Source organism: Molossus molossus, unplaced genomic scaffold (genome assembly GCF_014108415.1).
Source record: "Molossus molossus isolate mMolMol1 unplaced genomic scaffold, mMolMol1.p scaffold_m16_p_18, whole genome shotgun sequence".
Classification (NCBI taxonomy): Eukaryota; Metazoa; Chordata; class Mammalia; order Chiroptera; family Molossidae; genus Molossus; species Molossus molossus.
Window position 1 is genome coordinate 15261890 of NW_023425353.1, and position 12883 is coordinate 15274772.

The 12883-nt window shown below is 47.6% G+C and overlaps 1 protein-coding gene across 1 annotated transcript in view; it reads left to right on the forward strand.

Annotated features, from left to right (window-relative positions):
• Positions 1-12883, forward strand: part of ACOX2 (acyl-CoA oxidase 2) — a 35364-nt gene that overhangs the window by 14391 nt on the left and 8090 nt on the right. Inside the window, exons 12-13 of the mRNA XM_036267527.1 lie at positions 437-542; positions 7298-7515. Coding sequence (XP_036123420.1) covers positions 437-542; positions 7298-7515 — 324 coding nt within the window. The remainder of the gene's footprint in view (positions 1-436; positions 543-7297; positions 7516-12883) is intronic.

Consider the following 12883-nt stretch of genomic DNA (forward strand, 5'->3'; position numbering starts at 1 on the left):
GCAAATGGCAAAGGATCAGTTTAGTGGTCTGGAGGACCAGGGTTTGTTTCTCTCAAGGCCCTTAGACAGAACGGGGAGCGGGCCAGGTGCTGACAAGCCCCATTAGCCTTTACAGAAAACCACTCTCCTGGCTCAGCCACAGGAAGTCAGTCGACAGCCTGAAAACACTGGCTGGAGTCTCCTCACAGCTCCTAGGTTATGAGCAACTCCATTTCTGACCAGCTGTGTGACCCTGAGCCGGCCAGTTAACCTCTCCTGGACTCAGCTTTGCCCACTGTAAACTTAAAAGAGTTAAAGAGATCATGCATATCAACATTTAGCTTTGTAACACATAAGTGGTTAATAACTGGGAATCATTTCAACCTCGGAGGGACCAACCACCACCAGTCTCTTTCCCCCCCGTCAAGAAGCTGAACTCCTTGTCTTTGGCCTCCAGGCTCATAAAGGACTCAGTGCATCATTTACAGGCTCTGCTGCAGTCCGGGGCCGACCGGCACGAGGCCTGGAACCAGACCACCGTCATTCACCTCCAGGCTGCGAAGGTGAGCTGTTTGTCGGTGAAGCGGAAAGGGACCCGTTTTTCCCCAGAAGGCTGCCTGCTGGGAAAATCTGAGCTCTGCCCTTATTCCTCAGCCCTGCTCAGTGGCTGCCCTCATTTCACTTCCAAGACTTTAGTCCAAAGTATTTTAATTAAAGGCTTTAACTCCAAAGCAATCTTGTTGGCAGCTCTCAGGGAAAAACGTGATGAGGCAGTGTTATTGGATTTGCTTCAGGTTGTTCAAATATTTCCTCCCAGATAGAAAAGCAGGTCAAGTCTTTTCGTTAGTCCCACAGGTAATCCTTAGAAGTCTGATTGAATTTCCATTATGTTTTGTGTTTGTGCATAATTCATAGTCAGTCAGCAAATATATGAGCACCCACTGAACACTAGGCATCGGGCTGGGCCCCGGGGCTCCACGGTGCCCAATCCCAGCAGCGACCAAGGAAGTGCTGATGGGGAGGTGCGGGCTGCCAGAGGGTCCCGGGGTAGGTGCGTCTCCCCCCACCCTGTGGAGTCAGAAAGGCTTCCCAGTAGAGGCGTGTAGGCCAAGACTTCAAGGACGAGCTGAAATCAGCCCGGCAGAGGGCAGAGGCTGTGCCTTTGGAGAAGGTTTCCAGGCAAAGGGAACAGCAGGTGCAAGAGAAGCGGTCAGGAAAAGGTGTGGTGCTCAGAGGAATGCATCCTCTCAAGGAGGAGTGAAGGAAGAAGACTGAATGAGGAGAGGAAGGAAGGGGAACGAGGAGAGATCAGTGAGGCCTGGGACCTTCCGCACCTTTGCCAGAAGTTTGGGTTTTGTTTTCATTGCAGTGGGGAGACTTTGCAGAGTTTGTATGGAGGTGGGGAGTGAACTGATCCGTTTCATTCTAGAAGGATCATTTAGGCTGTAGCAGGAGGGATGGACTGAAGGCTAGAGGCCTTCAATCTGGGTGAGGGCAGAGGGTGGTACTGACCATGAATTTGGCAGAAGGTATGGGGAGGAGTGCGTAGATATAGAGATGTTAAGAGGATAAAAGAAAATAAAAATGAGCTCCAGCTTCGGCGGCTGGAAAACCAAAGGGCTCATTTCAATCATCAGTCATCAGGCCCAGAAAATGGCAGCCTTGAAACAGGAGAGCCCTGAAGGAGTTTGCAGCAGCCTTAATGAGGCAGGGCTCGTCCGGCAGGCTGCACATGAGCGCCACCTGGTGACCCGCCACCTCCATCACATTGGCAGGCGCAGGTATTAGCTGGGCTACAATGTGCTCAAGGTCCCATCACACACAGGAGGGGGAGCCAAGGCTGTGCTCTCACCAGATGACCAGAGAAAGAACCACAGCCGCCATCATTCATCCGTTTTGCAAATCTGTGTCTGCCTTCAAACAGACTGTTCGCCAGGGTAACCTCATTTATTATTTTTTTCTTTCTTCTTGATTTTTTTAGGGAGAGGAAGGGAGGGGGAGAGAGAGAAACATTGATGAGAGAGAAAGAACATCGACTGGCCACCTCCTGCATGCCCCCCACTGGGGATCGAGCCCACAACCTGGGCATATACCCTGATCTGGAATCGATCTGGTGACCTCTTGGTGCATGGGTCAACGCTCAACCACTGAGCCACACCAGCCAGGCACCTGGGTTACCTCATTTAATACATACAACCCCGGAAGGGAGAGTAGCACAGTCTCTGTTTTACGGATGCAGACACTAACTCGGAGGGGAGTTAGTCCCAGAGGTAGGAAATGGCTGAGTTAAGATGCTTTCCTTTCTTTTCCTCCAAGGACGCAAGCTGTGCCCACAGGGAGCCACTGTGCATTAGTGAGGGAGGTGAGCCCCAAGTTCTGGGGGGTGCCAAGGGTGAGAAGCTCCACTAGCCCAGGGGAGAAGAGCAAAGTGATGCTTTTGGGGGAGGTGCTGCCCAAAGTCTCCAGTCACAATGGACACAGAAATCTGCACTTTCTGGGCCCTGTGCTTTGGGAGGCCATCTACTCTACAGAAGCCTCAAGCTCCCACCTGGGGACCCCTGGGGACTGTAAATGTGCAGGTGGAGAAGGACAGCAGCGCGAGAGGGGCAGGGAACAATGGCAGAACGGTGGACAAGAAAGTGAGAGCGTGCCCTGGCCGAAGGGGAGTCCTTCCTTCTCTGGGCTTTAACGTTCTGTCTGTCTTACAGGGAGGCATGGGGGAGGCCTTTCTGCCGGGTGGGCTCTGATCGATAATCTCAGCCCCTGCCTAGGAGAGATGTAGGAGCCCTGGAGCAAATGCTGGCACTCATTATAACCCAGCCACAGTCTCTGGTGACTTTGGCAACAACACAGGGCAGCAATTAAGAGTACAGACTACACGGGGATGTGAAGTGCAGCATAGGGAATGGAGTCAATAATGTCATGACGTGCATGGTGTCTGACGGGTACTAGACTTATTGGGGTGATCAGTTCAGAAGGTATATAAATGTCCAATCACTATGTTGTACACCTGAAACTAATATAATATTGTATGCCAACTGCAATTGGGAAATAAATTAATTGTTTTAATAGACTCCACACTCTTAACGGGGAGGTGGATGCCCTGGTTTGGATGGCAGCTACTGCTTACCAGCCACGTGACCTTGGACAGGGAACACATCTCTCCATGCCTCAGTCTCCTCATTTGCATAATGGAGCTAATAATAGTACCTATCTTGTAAGATTATTATGAAGATTAAATGAGTTAATGCATGTAAAATTTAGAGAGGTGCCTAGGGTATAAATACTATACATCTACCCCCTCCCCACAAATTAGCCAGGAGGGACTGAAATCCGCACCAAGGGGAACAAAGTTCAGTGTGTTCAGAGCATGGTGCCAGGATTTAACTCGGCCTCCACTGAAGCGTAGAGGCCACCTGCTCTCTCTGGTCCTCATCCTGCTTTCCAGGGCAGAGGCCTGGGCCCTCCGGCAGCTCTTCATCACTCCATCCTCAACCCAAGGCCAAGAATCTAAGCATATGGCACTCAGGACAGAACAGGGAAGCGGGACCTCGGCGACAAAAGTGAGAGTCTGCAGTGTTGCCAGACGGGGTCCAGTGTGGGCACCGGGCTGCTGGCCCGCAGGGCAGCAGAGCACACCTGTCCATCTTCCGCATCCAGTGCTGCAAACCCAGCGTGGCTGTGAGCACGGGTCCGGGTGGCACACCGGTGTCATTAGCACCCAGGTGAAGCCACTCTGGGAAAGGCAGATCAGATGGCTGGCCTGCTGAAGATGTTAGCAGCTGCCTGACCCCCACAGAATAAAATACCAGCCTGTCACTCACAGCCCTTCATTCCCTGGGTGCCTCTCATCTCAGTACACCCCAGGGCTCAGTCTCGTTTAAATCGCTGCCTCCTGAAAGGGCTGCCCCTTGCACACGAAATTCCCCAGCCTGCAATGACCCTTGTCCCCCTGGGTGAACACCGGTGAACCCTCAAGACACTCTAAGCCTGCTACGAAGTCACTACCAGCAGCATGAGCATTACTGGGGAGCTTGTTAGATGTATAGATCCCCTGACCTGCAGCCTGCACCTCGACAAGATCCCCAGGTAGTCTGTACGCACATAAACACTTGAGACCTGTTGCGCACTCTCCTTTCCACTCTTCCCCCGTGGAATTCATACGTCCTACCAGATAAAAATAATCTGTGCTTTGGGCTTGAGGAGAGTCGGGCAGGGGCACCAACCAATCAGAAAGGATTTCAGACCTAAGGAAAGCAGAGTCCTGAGCGCCTCCTGCGGGTCGGGCATTAATGCTTTTGATGCTGGGCTGTGGCAAAGAGGTGCTCCCAGGAAGGAGCCTGGCTGGCAGGCGCCTGTCACCTGGCTGAGGTCAGTGGTCACTTACCAACTGGTTATTTGAACTAACAGAGCCAGACTGTTTTTTGTTGTTGTTTTTTTTTCATCTTTATTGTTGAATGTATTACAGATGTACCTCATTTTTCCCCCTTTGACCCCCTCTTCCCCACTCCCGCCCCCCTCCTACCTTTTCCCACACTATTGTCTGTGTCCATTGGTTATGCATATAAGTACTTTGGTTTATCCCCCCCCCCCAACCCCTTTCCCTTTGAGGTTTGTCAGTCTAGCTATGAATTTGTACTTCTTTTTTTTTTTTTTTTTTTATCCTCACCCGAGGACATTTTTCCATTTTTTTGTTCAGATAGAGCGGGAGGGAGAGAGAGAAAGAGAGAGAAACATCGATGTGAAGGGACACATCGAGTGGCTGCCACCTGCACGACCAACCAGGGCCGGGGACAGACTGCAACCGAGGTACGTGCCCTCAGCGGGAACCGAACCCGGGTCTCTCTGTACCGCAGGTCGACGCTCCAACCGCTGAGCCAAACCGGCCAGGGCGAATTTGTACTTCTTAATCCCTTCACCTTTTTCACCCATTTCCCCAACCCCCCTCCCATCTGGCAACCAACAAAATATTCTCTGTATCTATGAGAATGTTTCTGTTCTACCTGTTCATTTTGTTTGTAGATTCCATTGTCGATAGATATGTATTCATTGCCATTTTGTTTGTTCATATATTTTATCTTTTTCTTCAAAAAGACCCTTCATCGTTTCATATAATAATGGTTTGGTGGTGATGAACTCCTTTAACTTTTTCTTGTCTAAGAAACTCTTTATATGGCCATCGATTCTAAATGACAGCTTTGCAGGATAGAGTAATCTTGGTTGCAGGTTCTTCCTTTTCATCACTCTGAATATTTCTTGCCACTCCCTTCTGGCCTGCAAAGTTTCTTTTGAGAAATCAGCTGACAGCCTTATGGGAACTCCCTTGTAGATAACTAACTGCTTTTCTCTTGCTGCTTTTAAGATTCTCTCTCTGTCTTGAACCTTTGCATTTTGATGATGATGTGTCTTGGTGTGGGCCTCTTGAGGTTCATCTTGTTTGGGACTCTCTATGCTTCCTGGACTTGTATGTCTGTTTCCTTCACCAAGTTAGGGAAGTTTTCTGCCATTATTGTTTCAAATAGGTTTTCGATTTCTTGTTCTTTCTCTTCTCCTTCTGGTACCCCCAAGATGCGAATGTTGGCACGCTTGAAGTTGTCCCAGAGGCTCCTTACACTATCCTCATTTTTTTGGATTCTTTTTTCTTTTTGCTGTTCAGATTGGGTGTTTTTTTACTTCCTTATATTCCAAATCAATGGTTTGCTTCTTGGATTTACATACTCTACTATTGAATTTGTGTAAATTATTCTTTATTTCAGTTAATGCCTCCTTCATTTCTGACTGGTCCTTTTTTATGCTCTTGAGGCCCTCACTAAGTTCATTGAGCATCCTTTTAAGCACTATTTTGAACTCAGCATCTGTTAGGTTGTTTATGTCCATTTCGTTTAGTTCTCCTTCTGGGGTTTTGTTCTGTTCTTTCATTTGGGACCTGTTCTTTGTCTCCTCATTTTGGCTGCCTCCCTGTGTTTGTTTCTGTGTATTACTTAATGAGAGGTATGGGGCTATCTGAGACCAGATGCTGCTTGTTTGAAACAATCTAGGAAAACCTGAAGCAGGATCCAAGACAGGCCAATCCTATGGTAAAGCAACTGGCAACAGCTTGGGTGGGCCTGAAAGTTGGGTGGGGCGGGGCCTCAGGGAGTCACCAGGGCGGGGCTACCAGTGTGAGCCAGGTTGCTGGAGTCCCAAATATGGTGGCTGTGTGCCGCCCCAGGGAAGGGCTCACCAAAGGCACAAAGGCCTCTGACAGCACGTTTGTCCCGGAGAAAGCCCCCTCTCCAGCCCTCGCTCCAGTGCCAAACAGCTCAGTTCTTCCCTGTATGTCTCTGGTGCCCCTCAAGCTGCCTCCCCTCCAAGCTTAGAGGGAGAGAGTCCGATAAGTCCGTGCGCGGGCCCTTTAAGGAGCTGCCTGGGGCTCCAGTCGCCTCAGCCTCCCTGAGCCTCAGTTCCCGCTGGTTTTTCCAGCCAGAAGTGATGGGGATTCTCTTCCTGGCACTGGGACCCTGAGCGGGGCGCCTGGTGTGGGACGGGGACCCCTCAGTCCTCAGGGAGGACCTTCCCAGCCGAGGTGTCCTCCTGATTTTTATCCGCCACACGTGGGTGTGGGACCAGCCCGTCCGCCTCCGCCCCTCCTACCAGTCTGGATGTGGCTGCTGCTTTAATTCCGTAGTCGTAGGACTTCCATTCAGCTCGATTTCAGGTGGTTTTGAATGATGGTTGTTCTGTAGTTTAGTTGTAACTTTGATGTGGTTGTGGGAGGAGGCGATACCATGTTTACCTACCCGCCGTCTTGACCGGAAGTCCCCCAGAGCCAGACTGTTGCAGCACAAGGGCTAAATTACAGTGCTGCTTACCTCAAGGAGTTGCCTCTCTGGCTGGGATAAATTTCATGTACCTCTCGAACCCTTCCTTTCTCACCCAAGAGTACACCCGCAAGAGCACACACATAAGAGCACGTGCGCACACCGCCACCACCTTGACCGTGGCAGGCAGTAAAAAGCTGTGTTTTTGAGCAAAGTGGTGTCCTCCACTACCCCCAGGCCAGCCTCCAGTTCTCCTGTATCCTTTGGCCCAAACAAAATGCGAAAACTACGGGCCGGTGCCAGAGCCCACCAGGCCCCAGCATACGCATGTGCGCCCACACACTCCCAGAAGGGCTGCGTGAGACCCGCAGTGAGCTGGGAGAAAAGGCCGCTGCTGTCAGCCTGCTGGGAAACACGTGGCCGCGGCACGCTGGTTCCGGCATCTTGCCGAGTCCCAGGGTGACCTCTGGAGTCAGAAATCAGAGAGGAGAGGCTAATGCATCTTGGTGTCTTTGTAGGCACACTGCTACTATGTCACTGTGAAGAGTTTTGCAGAAGCTCTGGAGAAACTAGACAATGAACCAGCCGTTCAGCAGGCACTCAAACGTCTCTGTGATCTCTTTGCTTTGCACGGCATCCTGTCTAACACGGGCGACTTTCTCCACGACGGCTTCCTGTCTGGGGCCCAAGTAGATGCGGCGAGAACAGCCTACCTGGACCTGCTCCTCCTCATCCGGTGAGTGGCTGGTCCTTAAACCATGGTCATCTTCAGCAAATATCCCTAGGCCCTTCGTTCACATCAAACTCCAAAACCTTGCTAAATAGGACCTGGCAAAGGCAGCAAAGGCCCTGGAGACATTTACACCCGAGCGTTATGACACCAACATAAAGCATTATGGATTAATTAAAAGTGGGAAAAACAGAAATAAAAATGCCTAAGAATAAATTATCTAACTACTTAAATTGAACTCTTCAACACTGTCAAGGAAACAGTAATAGTATAAAAGTAATATGAGTAAAATGAAGCCTACTACATATGAATAATATGTATTAATAATGAGTCCTAATCGTAGCTAGTATTGAAGGAGTATTTATGTGTGCCAGGCACTATGCCAAAGATTTACATATATCACTTCATTGAATCTTTACAGCCTTTTGAAGTGAATACTATTAATCTCGCCATTTTACTGGGGAGGAAATCCAGGCTTAGTAGAATTAAGTACTTTGCCCAAGGTCACACACTTAGCCAGAGGAGAAGGTGGGTGCACTCTGGGCCTGTCTGACCCCAGAGCATGCACTTCAAAGCTGTATGTTAAGGTTCAGGTTGGGCTATTGTTTATTTCAAATATATCCTTGTCTTTGCTCAGTGTGCTTACGTAAACTCTTACTAAGTTGATTAAACTTACTTTAATCCTTCCTTAGCTTTAAGATAAAAAATTTTTAAAAAACCTAGTAATTCATATACGTATTTGTAAAACAATAATACAAATAGTTTTAATGCAACATTAAAGCAGGGCAGTTTAGGGTCATGATACACGGATGCAATGGTTTGAAAATGTATCAAGACTATGCTGGCTGGGTAATTCGGTTGGTTAGAGCTTCGTCCTGATACACAAGGTTGTGGGTTTGATCCCCAATCAGGGCACATGCAAGGAACAACTAATGAATGATAAATAAGTGGAACAACAAATCGATGTTTCTCTTTCTCTCTCTCTCTCCCCCCCTCTTCCTCTCTCCCTGACCTTCCTCCCTGTCTCTCTCTCTCAAATAAATTTTAGCCCTGGCTGGTCTGGTTAGAGCATCGGCCTGCAGACCAAAGAGTCACAGGTTCAATTCCCAGTCAAGGGCATGTGCCTGGGTTGCAGGTTTGATCCCCGGCCCTGGTTGGGGTCATTCAGGAGGCAACAAATCGATGTGTCTCTCTCACATCGATGTTTCTCCCCCACCCCTTTCTTTCCATTCTTTCTAAAAATAAATGAAAAAATATCCTCTGGTGAGGATTTTAAATAAAAACACCAAGGCCCCAACCTAACCAGGGTACTAGAAGAAACAAATTAAAACAATACAAATTAGTCACCATTGTCCAAAACATGGGCTAACTTGAGAACACAACCTTTTTTGAAAAAATATAACGCCAGTTGTACTAGGGGAGGAGGAGTGATCCATGTGTGTGTGACTCTCCCCTGGAACTATCAACAAGGCTAACGGAATACAAAAACAGATTTTTGAAATTAAAAAAATAATAATATATGCATGTTGGCAGTTAAAAGAAAAACTAGACCAAATTATTTTATTTCTAATAATATGCAACATGTTGCATACCATTTATGACTCCACATAAGAACCTCACAGATAGTTGGTGGTCAGTAAATGTTCAATTAAACCATTAAATATATATATATATATATATTTGTGTGTGTATATATATATATATATTTGTACACACACACACACACACACACACACAGAATTATGCCTCAGGTATTAACGTTTTCCTTATATAATTGGGAATCCAGGAGTAGAAACCATTAATAGCATAACTGAATGTTGCACTGTCTAAGCCCAAGTGTATCTACCTTTCAAAAAGCTTGGCATTTAAAAGCACACGAAGACAATAACATTCTAGCCCTGACTGGCAGTGATGATGAAACACAAGGAAAGCGTAAGCCTCATAAGCATGATTTTTATCTGCAACAGCATTTCTAAGGGCTGGACTTGACTCCAGAAGCTTATGATTCAAGACAAAACAGAGAGCGGTGATGCAGACAGACCATTCATGCAGGCATCAAACCCACAAACTGATTTACTCACATTATGTTCCTAAGTAACCTTCCTACTGCTGCAGGGTAATTAGGGATGTAACAGACTCCATGCTTTTAACAGTTCTGTGTCACAACTCCCAGCCTTGATTATTCTGTACGGCGCTCAGATTTCTGAGATGACGAATGAAGGATGGCAGGTTACTCTAAGTGACACTAAAAACTAGCTCTCTGTGTAATGGTAATTAACTGACCCAAATAGTTTTTAGTTGTTTAAGTGACCAGAAAATGTCAGTTAGGGGACTTCCAGGTAAAGACGGCAGATTGAACATATGCATTTACTTTGATCCCTCCTGAAGACTCACTAAAACATTAGCAAATGGATTAAAATCTTATGAAGGCATAAACCCACAAAGAGAAGAGACCAGGAGAAGAAACATGAAAATTGGAAGTAGATGAACAAACAGTAACTTAGCAGACCCGAGAAAAATGAATCATTCCCTAGAACTGGGATAAGCAACCAAGTTAATTCCAAGAACTAGCAGGACCCTGCACCTCTGGCAGTGGGGGTAGAGGTGACTGATAGGATGAGATGAAAGTTTATTTCAGAAAGAGCTGAGTCCCCAGTACTTAAAAGTACTCCTCCGTAAGTATTTTTAAGACTTTCCTTGCCCGGCCGGTGTGGCTCAGTGGTTGAGCGTCGACCCATGCACCAAGAGGTCACCAATTCAGTTCCCAGCCAGGGCACATGCCCAGGTTGTGGGCCAAAGCCCCAGGGGTAGGCATGCAGGAAGCAGCCAGTCAATGTTCTCACTCATCGATGCTTCTATCTCTCTCTCCCTCTCCCTTCTCTCTCTAAAATCAATAAAGAAAAAAATAAAAATAAAAAAGACTTTCCTTGCCCTGGCCAGTTTGGCTCAGTGGTTAGAGCATTGGCCCGTGGACCAGAGAGTCCCAGGTTCAGTTCCCATTAAGGGCATGTAACTCGGTTGCAGTTTGTCTCCAGCCCCGGTTGGGGTTGTGTGGGTGGCAACCAGTCGATGTGTCTCTCTCACATCGATGTTTCTCTCTCTCTCTTCCTTCCTCTCTCCCTCCCGCTCTATCTGAAGATAAATGCAAAAATGTCCTTGGATGAGAAAAAAAAAAAAACTTTCCTTGACCTCACCCTGGCAGACAGGTAAACGGGTGAGGATGAGGCTACCCTACAGGAAAAAGGGGCTTCAGTAAATACAGGCCAGATGCTGACGAGCCCTCCCCCAGTCCTCTTGTCCACGGTTCCCGGGAAACTGGCAGCCAGGCTAGTTCCCTCACGAAGATGGGAACATGATCCTTCTCTAACGAATCTGACCATCCCAAAGGAGAGACACTGATGCCAGGGTCCCCCCCGTCCACCCAATTTACCCCATAGTCACCCCACATTAACAAGCACACCCAGACTTCTAATCAACTAGTTAATACCCGACTCTTAGCTATGACCAGACACTCGGGGTCACTAGATACCTGAGGGCAGTCCCGGACATGAAAGAGACCAAAGCAAGCAAGAATAAGGCAACTTGAAAGACACAAGAGAATCTTTAGGAAGAAAAAACTTTTTTTTAAAAGATCAGTAATATTGCCCTGGTCGGTATGGCTCAGCAGTAAGAGCGATGCCCGCGGGCCAAAGAGTCCTGGGTTTGGTTCCCGCTAAGGGCACGTACCTCGGTTGTAGTTCGGCCCCAGTTGGGGTTACGCAGTGGCAACCAGTCAATGTGTCTCTCTCACGTCAATGTTTCTCTCTCTCTCTTCCTCCCTCTCTCCCTCCAGCTCTATCTGAAGATTAATGTAAAAATATCCTCAGGCAAGGATTTAAAAAACAAATTTTTTTTAAAGATCAGAAATATTGCCCAGCCAGTGTGGCTCAGTGGATTGAGCAGCATCACATGGACTGAGAGGTCCTGGTTCAATTCCCAGTCAGGGCACATGCCAGAGTATGCTTGGCACATGCCCGGGTTTCGGGCTTGATCCTCAGTAGGGGGCGTGGAGGATGCAGCCGATTGATGTTTCTCTCTCATATCGATGTTTCTTTCTATCTCTCTCCCTTCCTCTCTCTCTAAAAAATCAGTAAAAACATATATATTTTTAAAAGTCAGTAATATCTTCAAAGAGGGAGGAGGAGCTATTGTGACCATAAAATAAGAATTTCATTTCTTAAAAAGTAATAGAGAACAAAAAAACAAGAGCTCTATGAAATTAAAGAATGAGTAGAAATGAAAAACTCAACTGAAGGATTGAAAGATAAAATTGCAGAAATCTTACAGAAAAAAATGACAAAAACAGGAAAAAAAAAAAAAATAATAGAAGGACTGATCCTAACTGTCCATCATCTGAAAAACAGGTCGAGAAAGAGGGACAGAGAAAACAGAAGGGAGCAGATCATTAATAAAATAATTCAAGAGAGAAGACAAACAGACATAAAATATAAGTCAGATATACAGTGTGCGAAATAGTGATGAATGCTATGAAGAGAAGGATAGTAGGAAAAGGGGATCGGGGATGCTGGAGGTGAGGTTTGGGGGAGGGCGTGGGACTGTTTTTTAAATAGGTCAAAGCCACCCAGGGCAGGTGACATCTGAGGAATGATCTGAAGGGGGCAGGTGAGAGGAGCCATGTGGTTGGCTGGGGAAAAGCATGTTCCAAGTGGAGAATAAGTACAAATGCGGAGGCCAGAGCGAGCCTGGCACCTCCATCCAGAGAACAGAGAAGCGGCCACAGGGGCTGGAGGGGCTTGGCGGAGGTGGAGAATGACAGCAGCGACCAGAAGCTACCGAGGGGGCCGGGGAGGGGGTGTGGATCATTGTCGGACTGAAGACTGGCTCTTCCGTTGTGTGAGAACGGGAGGGTCTTGAGCCTAGGACAGACACAGTCTGAAGTAATCTGATGTATCTCTAAAGGGTCGCTCCAGCTGCCAGGTTAATAATTGCAGGGAGACCAGTTAGGAGGCTGCTGCAATAGTCCAGGTGAGAGAGGACAGTGGACGGGACCAGGGTGATAGCATTGGAGATGGTGGGAAGTAGTCAAAATTGGGACATATTTTGATGATAAAACAGGATTTGCTGGCAGATTTGATATGGAGTGTAACAGACAGAAGAGTTCAGGTGTTTGGCCAGGACAGAGTTGCCATTTACTATAAATGGGCAGACTATAGGAGGGCAGGTTTGGAACAGGTTGGAGAGGTCTGGCAGGGGTGGGAAACCTTTTTCTGCTGAGGGCCATTTGGCTATTTATAGCACCATTCGCAGGCCATACAAAATTATCCACTGAAAAGTGAGCCTGCTGTTATTTGGTCAGGCTAATTTGGTGAGGTGT